The 18,016-nt window shown below is 40.6% G+C and overlaps 2 protein-coding genes across 3 annotated transcripts in view; both read left to right on the top strand.

Annotated features, from left to right (window-relative positions):
* Positions 1–1,846: 1,846 nt before the first annotated feature.
* RAN (RAN, member RAS oncogene family) lies at positions 1,847–7,212 on the top strand. Its single transcript, XM_026037629.1, has 7 exons — positions 1,847–1,947; positions 2,814–2,856; positions 3,746–3,830; positions 3,925–4,050; positions 5,053–5,240; positions 5,798–5,968; positions 6,079–7,212. The coding sequence occupies exons 2-7, from the start codon at positions 2,821–2,823 to the stop codon at positions 6,121–6,123; spliced, it is 651 nt and encodes a 216-aa protein (XP_025893414.1). The 5' UTR covers positions 1,847–1,947; positions 2,814–2,820; the 3' UTR covers positions 6,124–7,212.
* Positions 7,213–16,220: 9,008 nt separating this feature from the next.
* Positions 16,221–18,016, top strand: part of ADGRD1 (adhesion G protein-coupled receptor D1) — a 118,941-nt gene continuing 117,145 nt past the window's right edge. For both annotated transcript variants that reach the window (XM_026037816.1, XM_026037815.1), the window contains exons 1-2: positions 16,221–16,593; positions 16,690–16,726. In XM_026037816.1, coding sequence (XP_025893601.1) covers positions 16,468–16,593; positions 16,690–16,726 — 163 coding nt within the window. In that variant the 5' untranslated portion in view covers positions 16,221–16,467. The remainder of the gene's footprint in view (positions 16,594–16,689; positions 16,727–18,016) is intronic.

The following is an 18,016-nucleotide window of genomic DNA, read 5'->3' as shown; positions in this document are numbered from 1 at the left end:
AGTGTTTCCAATACACATAAGTGTTAACTATGATTCATTTTACATATCTATGTTGAAAATGACTAATTTTATCTGTAAGTTTGAACACTGGTGTGTGGAGATGTCTGTCTCTGAGTGAATATTCCAGTCAGTGCTTTAACTGTGAAATAGGCCTTTATTCCTTTGCGTTTCACCGCTCTCTCCTAGAGCTAAGCTAGCAAAGCACAGGCTAGCGTTTTGCAGCTGCGTTCAAAGACAAGGTGCTGTTTAGCTCTGTTTTCATCTGCAGAACAACCCTTTATACAGCTCTTGTGCTTCATCTTTCCTTATCAAGTTCTGCCCTTTACTTAGTATGTTTATCTGAATCAGCCAGTCACTAAGTTGTTCACAGCTGAGCTGCAARCAAACATACAGGAAATGCAAAGATCTTTTAAAGGTAATTATTCTACTTTCCCAGTAAGGATAGACCCTAATGTCTTCATTAGCGAATGCTATTGATGAGTGTTTGGAAGTGTTCTGCAGACTTTGCTAAATGGGGCCATCAGGGTTTGATATTCAGTACAACTCTAAACTGAATACTTTRCCTTTACAACATGATAACAAGCAGATCTCTTATGGTAAACCTATCTTTGCAGCAACTTGTACATACTTGGCAGCAACTCAGATCTTTTAATTAGCAAGACACTTTTAAATATCCCAAGGTCAAGTATCACACAGCGTTATTGTTTTATCTGAAGGAAAAAAAAAAAAAGTGCTTTCCTAATTAATGGGTAACGATACAAACACCCCCCTTTGAGACCCAGAATGCAGGTGACCAAGTGCAGATGCCCAACTCAAGGCTCCTGAACAGCCCCTGCCACTGCTCAGACCCTGCTATCCATCATCCCCTCGTGCTCCAGGTTTCCCTACTCAACTGAAATGGGTGTTAARCTCATCAGCCTCTTCCTTCCAGCACAGCAAGGCAGATTCCTCCTACACGTGGGTCCTTTTGCTGGCTTGATGATCACTTCCAATGTTGGCAATGGTTACAAAAATATAATGGACGTCGCTTGAGAAGATGCAAAGCATATAAACAAACCACAGACAATTAATATTAATCTATATATGATCTTAATACAAGACTCAAACCATTTCCTCAAAATCCAKCTGTCTTCTTGATGCATTTGTGTGGCCATTTTACATTTTTTTCATGATTTTTTTCCATTATTGTCATGGATGTAAATGCAAAATACATAAATTACAATGAACGATAGTCTCTTTTATTTAACACCATGAAAAAATATTTTAAGCAAGAGCTATTTTTAAAATCATGTATTTATCTTTGACTAGGAGTTACAGCATCAAATGTTACACATCCTATAAAAAAAAGAACATACTGCCTAAATACTTACACGCTATGTTACACATCCTATAAAAAAAAGGAACATACTGCCTAAATACTTACACGCTTAGCTATAAAAAAGGAACTTATAAGTCAGCATGGCTGTGTGTGCTTGATATTAATAATCCCATGCAAATAAACTATTTTAATATCAATTTAAATCGATGTTTGTGCAGCTTTTATTTCATTAAAGTTCAGATTTCAGAGCTTAAAGAACTTTTTTTTTTCTAAATCTACGGCCTACACAAAGATAGTTTTATTAATAGGAGTAAAACTAGTATCTAGTAGGGRATAAGTTATTCTTTTGAGGTGAAAAACAGCCGTGCAGAGAGTTTAAGGAAAGCCTCGTTAAACGCGGCCGTTTTAAACGCGCCCCCTCCCCAGCTCCCCTCAGGGCCGGCGCCAACGGCCGCGCTCTCTCCCGCCCGCCGCGCGTCACGTGACGCCACGTGACGCCCCGCGCGGCGCGGCCCCTCCCCGTCCCCTCGGCCGCGCGGCGTCGCTCTCCGCGTATTTGAACGGCGCTTCCGCCATCTTCCCAGCGCCCAGTCACCGCGGCGAGAGGCGCGCAGAGCAGCCCGGCGCAGGTACCGGCGCCGCAGCCGCCTACCCGGCCCCGCGGAGGGCGGTGGGGGGTGTTCGTTACCGCCGGGGATCGCAGGGAGGAGGGGATGGGCTGGGTGGCGGCGCGGCCGGAGCTGAGTGGCCGTTGCTGCAGCGCCTCCCCGGGCCCCGCGGCTTCCTCSCCGCCTCGCCATGAGGCGAGAGGGCGGCAGCGCGGGCCCCGCTCGTGGCCGCGGCGGGGCTGGGTGCGGGGAAGCGGCGGCGCGGGCGGGCGGGCCGGGCGGCGGCGGGGGGAGGGGAGGTGGCGCTGCTCCGTCATGGTGGCTCATGGCGGGGAGCGGCCGTTGGGCCCGTTGGAGGGGCCGGGCGGGCTGGGGCTCGCGGCCCGGGGTGGGGGAGGCGGCCGCGAGGGCTTCGCGCGGGCCCCGCCGCTCCGAAGGCGGGTTCCGTGCGGGATTCCCGCTCTGGGCCGGGTGGCGGTTGGCAAGGGCGGCGTGGCGGGGGGGCGCGGGGTCCGAAACTCCCTAACGGAGCTTGGAGGCTGCTGCTCGGGCCGCCGRAAGCTCCGCGGCGGCGGCGCCGTCCGCCCGTTGCCGCGCTCGCGGGGTGGGCGGGGAGGCGCGGCCGCCATTAGCGCGCGCGCGGGCGCCGCGTGTGCGGAGCGCGGCGGGCGCTTCCCGCGCCACGCATGGGCCCGGGACCACGCGCGACTGGTCCCCGCTCGGGGAGACGGCGGCGCGGGCCCAGCCCGGGCCTTGCCCCGGGCCGGCGCGAGGAGCACGCGCCTTCGGAGGCCATTCGGGAGCTGAAAAGGGCGCCCAGCCCCTTCCGGCAGGGCCTTGAAGCAGCCTGCCTGTTGTGAGCTCACATGCTTCCATTTCCCCTGCAGACCCAGCATGGCCGCCCAAGGAGAGCCCCAAGTGCAGTTTAAGGTAAGCAGCTATGTGTTTTTTACACGTATGTATTTTTTTTCATTCATTAGAAAAGTAGCATGTGCGACTCCTGCTTCTTGGGAGGGAGGTTTAGTTTTGAATTACTGGCTCATCTTTAAGGGTGCACGCAGGTTATTGTGGTTATTATTAAAAAAGCAGGTTATTATTAAAACACAGGTTTATTAAAAAAGCTTGTATTGTGATGCTTGCATCATCAGTGTGCTGCCACTTGTAGTTTAATGATGTTGAATGGTACTTTGGCTGTGTCTTGATTGGGAGTTATGTCAAAATTGAGCTTTGTAGTTAGTAACAAGGAGGGAAAAAGYCTTAAAACACTTTAAGCACCATTAAAAACATGGGAAAAGGTTAAAAAGTGTAACTTGCAGTGTTTTTTGGTTGTCTTTAATAAATACTCAAAAGTTCTTAAGGCYCCCTTCACGAAGCATTATTTGTTAATTAGACTTACTACAGTGTTTGGATAATGAACAAGATGCCTCTCTTACAATTTTCTGTAGTGTAGCTTTCCTAATTGTCAAGTTGTATTGAATTTCTCTACCTAAAGTACTTTTTTGTCTCTTGAAATATTGCCATTTTTGGGTTGAATAACTGAAGTGTTCTGAATTCATTCATTTGCAGTTCAGCAGAAACATTTACAGTATTTTTTGGTCTTCAGCTATACGAACTAAAAAACTTGTCTAGAGTTATAAAATGATAGGTTTAGTTCAGGTCCTACTACCTTGAGTTGCTCCTTAGGCATTTTCAGTCATTTTTTAAACAGCATTTTATAGGACTGAGGCTTCTCTGTTAGCACTTAGTATTTATGCTGAAAGCAGTGATAAGCTTTTCTAGAAGTTTAATGCCCTGACTTACCTGTCTTATCTGCCAACAGCTTGTCCTGGTTGGTGATGGTGGTACTGGCAAAACAACGTTTGTGAAACGTCATTTGACTGGTGAATTTGAAAAGAAGTATGTAGGTATGTCTGCAGTAGTATCTGAGATTTAATATGTTACAACTAGGAGTGGAATTCACAAGTTGCTAAGGAAAACATTGCTTTTTTTTCATTACAGCAACACTGGGTGTTGAAGTTCATCCTCTGGTGTTCCATACCAACAGAGGTCCCATTAAATTTAATGTATGGGACACAGCTGGCCAGGAGAAATTTGGTGGCCTGCGAGATGGCTATTACATTCAAGGTAAGATGTATGTAGTTGTAAGAATACCCTGCACCTTCTGTAATCCTTCTGGAGACTTTCTGCAGTAGYGTTAGCTCCTTTGAAAACTTTCAAGAGAAGTTACAGATGTGAGCCTGGCTTCTGGGTTTGTGGAACCTTAGTACAGTCTCAGTGTCTTTGGGCAACTAGTCTTAAAGTAGGAATAATCTAAGCAGATATGGCATCAGTATGCTAGTGTAGCCCTGAGTATTAATAAAGAGTAGCAATGCACTCAAAAAAAAGCTGATCATTAAATTTATATACTTCAGTCTGTATGAACGTACCTCTGTTACTTTAATGTGCTGGAGCAAGGATCTGCAACACCAACTGTAACATTCCAGGTTTAATAATGAAATTAAACTTTTCAAGAATACTGACAGGAACAAAACTGTTAACTTTCCTCACCTGAGCGCCTTTGTCCTTCTAAAGAAGTACTTTCTCTGATTTCCTTGACCAGGTGGTATTGTGTCTATACTTGAGATGCTGCAAGGGCTTATTAGTTTGACTTTGCAGTAATTTCTAAAGAAAAGCAGTATCAAGTCAAGCACCTGTATTCTTGGAAAAACTTTTTGGAATGGGGCATTTAACATGTAGACTACAACCTCTCAACTCACTGGACAATCTGGAAAGATGTCTGATATCAGTTAAATAGGTGTTAACTAGTTTCTGTCAAATATTTAGGTAAATCAAAGTTGATGTTTGTGATGCTAGTGTATTCCAACTTCATGCAACACTGTCCTCTTCAATAGGACACTTGGATTGAATAAAGCTAGCTAGTGTTTAGGATTGGATGCTAGAGATGGCATGTGGTCATGGGCTGAATTTGGTGCACTTCTATACAGAAGATAGCTGCTCAAAACATATGCTGAGAGGAAACATTAAGGCAGACACTGTAATGTGATATGGTATTTCTATACTTACCTTGCTTGATAGGATAGTGAGTTCTTACTGCATTGGTGTCAATTAATTGCTCTTTTGTTGCAGCTCAGTGTGCCATCATAATGTTTGATGTAACATCAAGAGTTACTTACAAGAATGTACCTAATTGGCATAGAGATCTGGTACGAGTATGTGAAAATATCCCAATAGTGTTGTGTGGCAACAAAGTGGATATTAAGGACAGAAAAGTCAAGGCAAAATCCATTGTCTTCCATAGGAAGAAGAATCTCCAGGTATGATGGCATAAATTTCTAGAACTTCATATTATTAAACTTCAAACTATATKTGGGTTCTATGCAGTAATCTAGTAATGTTTGTGTTTCATATTTTTCTGTGAGTTACAGTATTTCAACTTTACATCCTGTTTGCTTCTTAAACCTAACTTTGGGGAAGAGGGTAGCRATCTTGTTGAGAATTATCACTCATAGCCTTGAAGAGGAGCTGTGATAAGAGATTAAAGAGTTTATATGCACTTGGCTCTTACTGTTCAGAGTCTCATCAGGTTTTGCAGAAGGGAGACCCTTCCAAGTAAGCAAATTGCATGGAAAATAAAGTAGATGCTTTGTCTCATGCTTGGTCACATTAGATACACAGTATACAGTAATTATTCACCTAAAACTAAGTTTCTAGACCTTGGGATCTTAACTGTTTGAGAATGTAGATGAAAATCATGCCCTGAATGAGTGGAAAGTAACAATGGAGCTGATCGAGAACATATTTGTTTTAGCAGTCTTTGAATTGCTGAAAAATGAGTTTTTGTATGTGTCTAATATATACATTGTCTTTGCAGTATTATGACATTTCAGCTAAGAGTAACTACAACTTTGAGAAGCCTTTCCTCTGGCTTGCTAGAAAGCTAATTGGAGATCCTAACTTGGAGTTTGTTGCCATGCCTGCTCTTGCACCCCCAGAAGTTGTTATGGACCCAGCACTGGCAGCACAGTATGAGCAAGACTTACAGGTAGCTAAGAAAGGGCACAAACACAAAATGATTGCCTGTTTGTTTGATACTTGGATCTGTGGGGCAAGCAGGTGAAGAACAGTTCTGAAGTGTAGCTTTTTTTCTTTCAGATTGCTCAAACCACTGCACTGCCAGATGAAGATGATGACCTGTGAGGGATGAAGCTGGAGCCCAGCGTCAGAAGTCTAGTTTTATAGGCAACTGTCCTGTGATGTCAGTGGTGCAGCGTGTTTGCCACTTTATTATCTAGCTGAGCAGAACATGTGCTTAATCTTTGGGATGCTGAAAGAGATGAATGGGCTTCGGAGTGAATGTGGCAGTTTAAAAAAAAAAAAAAATCTTCATATTTTGGACCTGCATATTTAGCTGTTTTTTGGACTGCAATTAATTCCCCTTTGAGTTTCAAATATAAGACTGCTGCAGTCACATCAGAGTATTAAGTGGTAAATCTTGTTTCTGTCATTCCCATTCTTTTTTTGTTTAGATAATAAAGTTGTATTTCAAATATCTCTAAGCAAGTGAACTTTCATGCATTGTTAGGAATAATTATTCCAAAAGTGTCTTCTGTTCTTCAGTTGAAGCTAATACTTCATTGTCTGTCTGTCTCCTTTCCTCTTTTACAAACCTTCTCCCCTCCCTTATGCTGCTCTAACAAATCAGAGCTCAGTTAACCCATTCCCTTTACTTCCTGGAGCCTGTAACTTCGCACCTGAGGAGAGCTGAACTAACTGTCAGGTAAAGCTCAAGCAGTGAATGGTTGATTGGTAAGTGTGACTGAATCAACAAGTCAGCATAAACTGTCCCATATGAATGGGCACGTTTATGTAGTCTGCAGGGTTCCCTGAGTAGTTCAGCTTGCATATGCTACCTTAAATATATTCTCTAAAATATAACCTGCAGTGTGTTCTACAACCTGCCTTGAGAGCTCTGTATTTTATTAGCCTGAAACAGTATCTAAGTCTCTTAAGTGATGTAAAAGCAGTATCTTTGCATGGAATGCCATTCAGTAGAGCTGTAGCTGAAGAAACAAATTCTACTCATCTTAAAACTCACTAACTAGAGAAAGTTGTAGTTGAGCTAAAAAGATCTTGGCTACAAAACAGCATATCAGCTAAAACCACACTTGTATAAATATCAAGACTTTACTGTAACTGCACCAAGTTCTTAATTTGAAACTCTAGCTTATTACAGCACAAATGGTGGGAAATGTCAACTTTTAACACTATCTTGTAGAAATTAATCTTGGTCAATATTAGCACTGCTAGTAAACAATATAAGTTTAAGATTCCATTTTTCGGTAGTGTTTGAGTATATGAAGCCTTGAACTCTTCAGTTTTGTATTTTTGGTTTCTTAATAAAGTGAAGCATTTCATTTATTCCTCTTAATTTGCATGTTTGCGTATGTGACTCCTGCTACTTGGATTATTTCCTAAATAACCTGATTGAACTGTTCTGATGCATGGTTGCAAGAGACAGTTTACTATAAAAGACTATTCATTAAACACTTTGTAAAGGAGTCAAGCTTCTCCAGGGCAAGTTAAGTTCTGCAATGCTTAACTAGTTAGTGCTAAGTTGATGTGTGGTATTTAGAATGTGAAACTGATAAGAGGAGTGTCTCATGCTTTTATTTGCTGCATAGTCAGAAAGACTGACTCCCACCTGGAGAACCAAATCTTCCTGCTGCATTACTTTGCTTGAACTTTGTATTGTGGGTTCCTCTGCGTAGCCACTAACTTTGCATACATTGGCTAATGCTGCTAGCTTGATTATCTGCTGCTGCTTTACTAAGTGCAGTAGCTTCTTTAAACTGTCCTATTGATGAGATTGCTCTAAAAGTACAAACACTACAGAATTATCCTTCAATCTGTACACTTAAAAAGGAAGGAGAAGAAAATGTGCCTGTGTGTTCCTGTTGCAGTGTGTGCATGTGTGGTGTGGCATCTACAGCTTGCCTGCGGTAGAGAGGTTTTTGCTTCATAGCCTTTAATTATTCCAAGTCTACAAAAGGTTACTCTGATGTAATACCTGGTCTGCTGTAGTGTAGTCTTCAGACTTGATGTTTTGGGGATGAGATTTAAGTCCATTAGTTTGCAGCTCTAAACTGAGTTTGTCATATCCAGAGTTGATTATAAGYAATTATAAGCTGTTGATTATAAACAGTGCAAGTTGTCTTAGTTGGCACATGTGTAARTTCATTTCAGCTGTATTTAACTAACTGTAATACTTAAAAGATTCAACTCCAGAAAATGAGTAGTTTCTTTAAATCTGGTTAAATAATGAGGAAAGCAATGTTCCAACCCTCCATACCCCATAGTCCCATCAGTTTGTATTTGAGTRCTGCCATTATTGAGAGGAAACTTGAGACCTCATCCCTTCATGCTTGCAATGCTGACTCTGTTGYGGAGTTTTGACTGCTGGATGTGTGTGGTTGTGTCAGGATACAGGTGTACAGATACAATGGTCTCTATAYCCCCTTGACTGGGGGGCCTGCCTGAGTTCCATTTCACGCAGTTCTCCGGTAACGTCTCACTAGAGACATTCCTCCTGTTTCTGCAAGAAGAGGTGTTGGTGATGGCTGCTGCTGGTTCCGTGAGGAAGCCCTGAGGCCTCAGGTATGTGAGTGTAGAGGCTTACATTGGAAAAGCAACGGAGGAGCTGGTGGGGTGTGCGCAAACCTGAACGTGAGGTCAAGATGTTAGCTGAAGAAAGTGKTAGAGGAAATACTGCTCATTTGTAAGCGTGCATTATTTCTTCTGCCTCTTACAGAAGGCTTTAACGCTCCATTTAAGAAAAATAAGTTTGTTCTTGGTAGATCTYTGGAGACTTTCTGTTGGAAATCTCTAGCAGGAGGAAAAGAATAAAACCTTTAAGTTTTATAAGTTTTATGTTTTAGTTAAAATATGCCACTTAATCTGCGGCAGCTGAAGCTCCTTACAGCAGGAGGGTCAAAATCTGTCACTAAGACAATAAATTACATCACAACAAAACATAGTCCCACCTCTTGTCRATTGTGGTCCCTTGCCTTTGTGCTGTTGTTAGTTTTCACCTAAACTGCTGGAAACCCAGGTGCTGACACAAACTTCTCTCCTGCCTTCCCATTCCTAATGTGCAAACAACTTGGTTGAAATCAATGGCTTTCCTGCCCTTGAACTGCTAGTACTTGTCGCTCTTCTCTTTCTTGGATTTTGGCAACAGTTAAATAGGGACTTCATGGCCTTATCTACAGCAGGACTGGTACAGCTGCCTGTAAAACAGCTGTGAGAAGCTAAATCTGCCTTTGGCYTTTAAATGGGTGCTTTATAAGTTGACTTTCCTGTGCTGTTGCAGGAGTTGTATTTAGGGCTGTTTTGGGGTTGTTTTTTTCTTTTTTTYCCCATTWGTCACAAACTAGTATATAAATTTCCCATGAGGGTGTCTTTCATTGCATGCTTTCTGAAACTTTTTTATTGTCTCTACAAATAGTCAAAATCATTAGMCAAATTAGACTTGACTAAATACCCCCCAGTATTAGTAGAATAATTTCAGTCTAAAACTGGAAGATCCTGAATGTCTTTGCTGTCCCAGTTTRGTGGCTTTCATAATCTAAGACTGGCAATCTCTGGCAATCAAAAAGTGATATGTGAGAAACAGCTGTGGTGACTTGGGAGATTGGCACCATTTGGCTTCTTCCTAACTGTCCCTTTGGCACCGAACACRCCCCTCTCAGCAAAGGGGCAAAAAACCCATGTTTTGTCTGCTTCWGAGTGAACTTGGCTGACTGATAAGTCGTGGAAAGCTAAAGTGGAAAAGCTTTATGCTTGAAAGGATGGCTTAATGTTACAGCCGTTTAACAGATATGAGATTGATGAACCACATCATAGTCTTTGATTAATCTGAATAAGTATTTGGTTATTTAATAGCCCTAAGTGTTTAAACATGGAGTATGTGTCCTTTATACCAAGGACCTAATGTAGGTCCTAAATTTTTGCTTAGTTACAGATCTGGCCTTGGGTAAATGAAAAGATTGTGGCTGGTTGGTGTTAAGTGGCAGCTAGAATGAAGAATGAGACCAGCATACATGAAATAACTGTTGGAAAAGTGAGAATCTCATAATCATTTTTTTAAAAAAAGTTTGGATCAATGCAAARCTACTACTCAGGAAGAAAATTTTCATGGTAGCTGTGTCCTTTTTCTTGTCATCATCTTAATAAATCATAAAAATGGGAATTGGGCTCCRATACAGCTCTTGTCATTTAAGGTTTTAATGTAAAGCTGTAAGCTAAAAATAGAAACAAGTGACTAACATGAATGGTTCTTGCATCCTTTGAGATCACTTTAATTACAAGACTTAYTATTCACAAGTCGGTCTTATCTGATTTCCTAGTTGAATTACATCCTATTAACCAGCTCCTATTGCAGCTACTTCAGGCTTGTTGCTCCRTGAGCAAGTGGCAATTGGTGTACCTGAGTACTTGTGAGAAGTCAGGATGAGACATGAAATGTGTCTTGCTTACAGTGAAAAAATGAAAAGCCATCTTTTCTTCTTAATGGCTTATATGGTACTTTTTTAACTTTCATTTTTCTCATTTTGTTTGCAGTGCTGGTATTCAGAGATAAATTTACAAATAAAGAAAGATGAGTTGTAATTAAATTTAMCAAATCATCTTACCTTTTGTTACTTATGAGTTATCACTTGATTTTTACATTTGTAATCTTTTTATTTGGTTTCAGATGCTTTGCTTTGAGTGCCAAATTGAAGATCTAATTGCAAAACTGTTTCAAACTATAATTGAGTACACTGCCTGAGTCTGCAGGCAGAGGTGCAGAAGACACTGCTTGGTAGGAGGTTTGAGCCTGACTAAAGAACAGCTTAGCTCACTGTATGAGCAGCAGGTCTGATATAGCTTTTAAAAAAAMCCCTTTTCTAGCTAGCTATTTACACCTGGATTACATAGCATCCAAGGAGGAGAACTTAATTCCAGGTCTGCGTGGCAGTGGCCTCTCCTAGGAAAGAGAAGGAATAGCAACTGCTTTTGTGCTTCCAGTTTCAGCCACATGATGGGGTACGCTCTCTATGGAATTGCTTTCAAGTGCACTCCATTTAACAAAAATACCTGTTGGGGTTGCACAAGCAGCGTGTGTTCTAGAAGAAACAATCATCGGGCTGCTCCTATGTTTATTAACAATAGCAAGTGCTTACACTTAAGTTGTGAAAGCCCACTGTAAAACTGCTGCTTGAGACGTTTATCTGCCAGGACCAGAGAAGTGCAAAAGCAGCAGCGTGTGTAAGCTTAAAGAGTAGATAAGGATTGTGTTCTTTGTGCGTTAATTCTGTCCTTTGAAAAATAAGCTAAATGTAGTTGCAATTTTTCATAGGGTTATTTCTTCCTCATAAATTAAGTCTGCTAAGACTGAAATAGACCAAGAAAATGAATTACACAAAGGTTCCTTGYCACCCTAATGTTTTCAGTATGAAAAAGTTAATGCTGTCATACTCTATCATTTTTGTCCTATACTTCAGCAATTTGGGGATTAAAAAAATCATAAGCATAAGTCTAAACTACTTTCCTGCTTGTCTAAAACTGGAAGAGACTACCTGGTTTAACTATACTTAAGTGCCTTTGTATTTTAGTTGCTCTTATACTCTATGTGGATACTTGCTAGCAGCTTACTGCTAGCAGAGGACTTTGATCTGCTCTGAACATGGGATAGATCCTACTTCTAAATACATAGCATATGTATTTAAGTTAAATGTTCACACCTGGAATGTCACTTCCATGTGCATTGGTTTGTGACAACGGAATTTAGAATTGTAAGTGAAGAAGAAGCAGCTGTGAACATTGACCTGGTAGGTGTTTTTGGGTTTGCTYGGTTTCTTGTTCTCTATCCTAGCTGGAGGTTTGCACATGCTAAAAGACATAGACCCCAAGAGAAAGAAGGGATGCATTTAACATGTTGAGAAACCAATGTTTTAATGATTAATTAGAAGAGATCTGGAAGAGSTCATATGAGTCTTCATCAGGTGTTAAGCGACATCTTAAAATGACACTGTGATTTAGGCAGGCTGCGGAGWTCACTGAGATTAGCAAGCTGTYTAGATAGGAWGAATATTTTGGTCTTGCGTATCTGTTTACATATCGAAAAATCACACATTTGKAATGATTGATTTCACTGTAGTTTGTTTTTCTGCAGCATGCAGAAACATGCAATCGATAACTCAGATCATTCAAGGAAGCAGAAATCCTTTGAAGTAGCATTTTAAGCAGCAAGTGCACTAAGTATAGTTCCAATACATTGCTTTGGACCTAGATAAGGCATCGCTGCTGCACTAATCTCATCTCGGAGAAAGCTTTTGCTGTTGTTTTATATGCATTATCTGTCTGCTGTAGTCTTAATTTAGTTATTCCCTATAAAGTCTTTAATAGCGTCTATAATGGGCTCAGATGTTCTTGCTGAGAAACAACTTGCAAACCAGCTCCTGGGTGTGTACTCCATTTGTGCTGGACTGAATGGTAACCTTATTTCACAAAGCAGTTGAATTAAACTTTCACGAGCTGCATTSCCTCAGAACGGCCTGAGAGAAAAGGCATGAAAGAATTTGGCAACAAGTTTCAAGGCAAAACCTCATCACTGTGAAATAAGTGATCCATTTAAAAAGGGTGCCTATCTGATTAATGCTCATAAATATAGGCAGTAACTTTTTTGGCAAATAAGTCTTGCTTATTTGTATACTAAAATTTGACGCTTTTAAAAAAATTGAGTTGAACCAATCTTACATAAGCTTGGTGTTCTGTTGCTAAGCAGGTTATCAAAGGTTCAATTAAATGAATCTTATTTTTTACAGCTATCTAGCATTTGCAGATGCCTAGACAATTTTTGAGGCAGAGGGAGGGAAAAACCCAAACAAGCAAAAAAACCTTTTGTCAGTGTCCAGAGTAAGACGCTTAAGGCAATACTATAATCCAAAAAGCCAAGTAACGACATTCAATAGAAAACAGGAATATAACTGTTAATCCCATAACTGTTCAGTAAGTGGGACCAAAAAAGCTTTGATGCATTGTATGCCTTTTAATTATTGTATAATATTTATCTATTTGCTTGGTATTTGAATCAACCTCTTAATATTTTCGTTAAGAATTTACAGATAAATTAGTCTAATTTTGCAACTGTAGCATGGTATAAGTATCCATCCAATTCTAAATTTTATTGCCAAAAAAAACTATCTTGTTTTCTGGCACCACCTCAGCAACTTCACATTTTCTTAATTAGAAAAATATTTTTGCATGAGAGCATTGGCCTTGTGATTCACTCCAAGGTTTGTTAGTTTGTTCCTCAAAGCAAACAGTTCTATTGTCCTTTTTGGCGTAACTGGCTCAAAGGAAATATCATGTGATATTTTCCTAAYGCAGTCTACTTTCCTGCTTGTTTTTGCCTGAATGTCTCTTCCTACCTGTACTGCCACAGACTGGCTGCACTGGTAGCTTTCTGGTGCTTTGCTGCTCCGGGAAGCACTCGAGTCTCATCAAGAGTGGTTCTTGTGCGGGCAATCCCTGCCAGGGTCAACGGGCTGTGCTCCTCTTGAGCTGGCTCCATCAGCTCGGGTATCTTCTGACCTAGCAGCCTGCTTGCATCCTTGATGATCTCAGCCTCAGGAGAAGATGCACTCTAGCAAGAATTTCTCTATCACTTATCCCGCTAATACAGATGTTTAGAACTCTTTTTCATGCAAGTAAAATGTCTATCCCTCTTCTGTATCCTAACAAGGGTAGTATCAATTTTTAAATTAAAAAATCTAGAGCATTTATTGCAGTATCAGTAACTAACTAGCTGGATACTGTTTAAAAATTCCTCCGTCCTAATTCTGCACTAAGTTCTCATGCGTGGACTTACTATCCCAATGAGATCTTAGGGGAAAAAAAAATGCAAATCTTCTGGTTATTTCCTTCTATGGGGATATTGCAACTGGTCAAAATCTCTCACTTATGTCAGAAAAATTTATCCTTACTTTGTTTAACTTTGTTGTTGCTGGCATCTGGGTAGGAGGTTCCCARCAACCACTAACATCCCCTTTTTCTCTGTTCTGGATCGTATGGATCCCCAGATTTAAACTTGGAGCTCTTAGTGATGGGCAAGTACTTTAAAGGCATTTCATCTACATGCTGCGTGAACACATCTGCAGGTTCTTCAAGAGGAATTTAATAGCTTGTCTTCCAAGGGCTGGCTTGGGTGATGTGGYGTGTGTGCAAGATTCCCTATGCTACCTCTGGTATGTGGTGGGAGCGGTGCAACTTTTCAGATGGATTTCTAGCAAATCACAAAAATGCAATTTTTTGGTTCTGCGAGGAATCTCTATCTGCTTGCAATTTACTGTCTCCACAAAAAAATTCTGGCAGCGAGCATGTTTGCTTGGATTATTGCAATTGTTTTGGTAAGTGTATTCTTTCTCTTGACAGACCTCCTTGGCAAATATTTCAAATTCCTGCATTTCTCTTTGTAAGTTTTAGCTTTTCTCATGGTTTTGTGCTGCAGTGCTTCAATATTTCTAAGATGGCCCTACCTGATAGGGTATGATGCAGAACTCATGGGCTTGCACGGATTTCTTCCATTCAGATTAGAGGCATATTTCTGGCTAACCATGGCAGTGAAAGGAGATTAGCAGAACTTGGAGAAGAAGCAGAAGCGAGACTGGTTATAATTAAGCAGGAAACTGAATTTCAGGTCCTGGAAAATTTTGAAGTTCTCAGTTATTTTGTAATGTACATCCAAAATTAGTTACAACCCAAATGCTCATTTTCTTCTACTATTGAACTTCTCCGATAATTCATTTTTGTAATATTGTAGTATTCATGCCTCATGAATATCCTGCTGCTTTCTAACTTGAATGTTCTCTTTGGTGCTTGGAGTCCCAAAGTCCCCCTTACTTTGCAGTTGTATGCATGGATTGGGATACCTTCAGGCACTACAGATGTTCAGTATGTGTTTGAGAGGCCACCTGGGTAAATCGGGATGTGATCACTAGGTAAACCTACCGACCTTCTTGCTATGTAAACTGCTTAGAGTGTCAGTGGAAATTTTTTTCATCAAAAGCAATACTCCATTCTAGCCAAGAGCCTGGTACTGAAAAAAGCCATGATTAAGAAGAAAAGAAGTAGGAAAGAAGGTTAATATCTTGGGAAGAACAGATCTCAGGAAAGGACCAGGTAAATATAAAGGATCTTGAAGGAATGGGGCTAAGAGCTACAAATCAGAAAGTAAGGGAGGGAAGGATAACTTAAAAATACTTAAGAGTTGGAGATAGTCATGGATGGTCAGTGGCGAGCATGGAAACATGCTATATTTTTCTGTATATCAGCATCTTGTGTGTTCATGGATTTCAGATAGAGAATGTTCTGCTGCTTGAGTAAGCATCTGGGGCTGAAAACACGATCTAATTGATTGATATATTCCTAAACTGAAGAAATGATGAATAAAAGAGGCAGGATAGAATGGGCTAGAGGACTTCTATGCTGATAGGTTATGTTTGTGTATCTCTTCTAGTGTTTTCCTCATTATTAGCTAGTAGGGTTGGAGTAGATGGAAACGCTGCTTGCTGTTTCACTTGGTTGTAATCTACTTTATAGGTAGCTAGTTGCTCACTGCAAGGGACACCCGAACTCTACCRATTTCTACCAATTCTTTTATTTTTTGCACTTTTGAGCTTCATTGTGATTTCTCATTCCCAYGTTTTTAGTAAAAATGTTAGAAAAAATATTTCAGATCTTCGAAAACTTCCCCCTTAAGCTGTCCTATTGTTGCTATGAAACTGCAGTAGGAGCACTGGTCCCAGCTCTATTTCTCTCCTCCGCACGCAGCTTGCTAAGCACAGCAATCTCCCCCGCCTGTTTGCTGAACCACGTTGATTTGTTTCCACTTGCTCCGAGCTGGCTSCTGTCAGGACCCTGCAAAGAGACGGCAGCAACAGGATATAAATAGAGTACCAGAATGGGACAAAGTTGGAGGAGAAAGCGTGACATCACTCGGACTTGCTCTCCACCCAAGGAGGTGCGAGATGGAGCTGCAAACATGAGCTGGACGAGCGAGCGAGGAGTTAACAAGTCATTTTAGTGCAGTTACTGAGGAAATGGGAAAGAGCTCTACGCCCCGCGCGCTACAAGGAAGTGCACTTTCTTACTAGCAAAACCAAAGCTGGCTTCAGATCCCTGACAACGTGAAGGAAGGAAACCACGAGAGAGAGAGACCACTAGAGAAAGTTGAAAGCAGTCTTTTGTTTGGCATAGTTTGACAGGAATTTGACTTCTTTCTGTGGAAMAGTACGATTTTTGGATCTGGTGCATGTTTCTTATGATTTTTGCTYCAATCATGATAATTTATTTATGGACAAATGAAGAGATCAAAGTGTGAAGAAAGTGGATGTTACTGAAAGATTCTGGAAGAATATTTTGGCATTGCTAAAGGAACAGACTTTTTGAACCTGCGTGGAAAATGTCCCTTTTAAAACAAAAAGGAGCAAAGGGAAACTTATGACTGAAACACTGCAGGAATTTGATCTCTGTTGTACTTTTAACCTTAAAAATATCATGAAGAAATTATTATCTATACTCTGTTGTCATTATTTTTTGTTGATTTTATTGCAGTCCAAGTATCAGGTAATATTCTGAATATGACTAGCATTGAGATCTATTTGGATTACTCTTAGCAAATTTTACTTCACGCTGTCTGATTATGTAATGTTTTATGTGCAGGTGTGTGGAAACTCGTCCCAGCTTCCCAAGCACCCAGGTAAGAAATGTTCTAGTTATATTTTATGACAGTATCTTTATTTATTTTCATTTGGGACTGTATATTTCATTGTTTTTCTTGGCTCCAAAGAAACAGCRGTTGCTTCAGATTTTATTATATTTTCAGTATGGGACTGGTATATGTGTCAGACAATTAAAACTCATTGAAGTAATTTTTGCTACTAAATATTCACATAAAAATGAGTGGAGGAAAACCTGCTGGTATTTGTATAGGAAAAACTCAGAAAGTACTACTAATTGATCATTGTATATGAGTTCTCCAAATCAGACTTCTACGCAGATGAGTTTCTGCCACAATTTCATAGTGTTCAGCACTTTAAATTCATTGATTTGCCATTAAATATTTACGGTTTGTATGCTTTCCAGTACTTGAGCTGGCTTCAGGACATCCACCCTGCCCCCAGCCTTCTTACTTAAGTTTAAATCAATCAYAGAGCATATTGGGGCTCTCATCTGTTTTCAGTGCAGAAAAACTCCCTCAAAGCGCCTTTGAGCTCTSTGTATAACTGCAGAATTCTTGTGCTTGTATAAATAGTTTAACCTCAAGCCTCATGGTGGTGTACAAGCACAATTTTACTGTTTTGCCACTTTACATGTTGCTTCGTTTTGAAGTTTTAACCATATATAATGATTGTTGTAACCAAATGCAGCATGCTGAGGAAAAGCCATGCTGTTGGCTATTGGTGTGTCTTTAGCCAYGTTACCTTCTTTTGTCCTGCCTTCACTTGAAAACAATGAAAATACAGTCTGGAAATAAATTAGGATCACTGTCTCTTAATTGGTGACAGAATAAAGGAAAAATCCTGCCACACTCCATAAGGAGGCAAGTTGTACAGCACTTACACATACATGAGAACACAACTATGAGCGATCCTTTTAGATCAAACTGGGTAGTAAACAAGTGCCGTGATTCTTAAGAGAGTTACTTACTGAAAGAATATTGTAAATAGAAGTTGAATTCAAGTCATTAGGTCTCCTTTCCCTGTCCCCCACCATGGTTTTAGGACTATACTGTAAGTGGGATGGCAGATGGCAGCATGATTTGTTTTATATAGTTCAGATTGGGATCTAGGAAGCCAGTTTCCATGCAGTGCAGCAGTAAGCAATTCACTCCTCTGCTGTACCTGTATTTTGTTTCTCATTCTCTCTTTTCTATTTGTTTTTCATTTTTAAACCCTCCCATCAGCTTTTAAATATAAGCACCTTAAAATACAACTTCTCTCTAGGTTCTTATCTGATACCAAGTGCATCAAGGCATAAAAGCCTTTGT

Source organism: Nothoprocta perdicaria, unplaced genomic scaffold, assembly GCF_003342845.1.
Source record: "Nothoprocta perdicaria isolate Ctin4 unplaced genomic scaffold, notPer1 scaffold_2, whole genome shotgun sequence".
Lineage (NCBI taxonomy): Eukaryota > Metazoa > Chordata > Aves > Tinamiformes > Tinamidae > Nothoprocta > Nothoprocta perdicaria.
This window is presented reverse-complemented; position numbering and strand designations above follow the sequence as displayed.

Bases quoted from the DNA above. Each gene is read 5' to 3' on its own strand.
- RAN (XM_026037629.1), top strand. From the start codon at position 2,821: ATGGCCGCCCAAGGAGAGCCCCAAGTGCAGTTTAAG. The intron at 2,857-3,745 runs GTAAGCAGCTAT...ATCTGCCAACAG, and splicing joins AGCCCCAAGTGCAGTTTAAG to CTTGTCCTGGTTGGTGATGG. The intron at 5,969-6,078 runs GTAGCTAAGAAA...TTTTTCTTTCAG, and splicing joins AGTATGAGCAAGACTTACAG to ATTGCTCAAACCACTGCACT.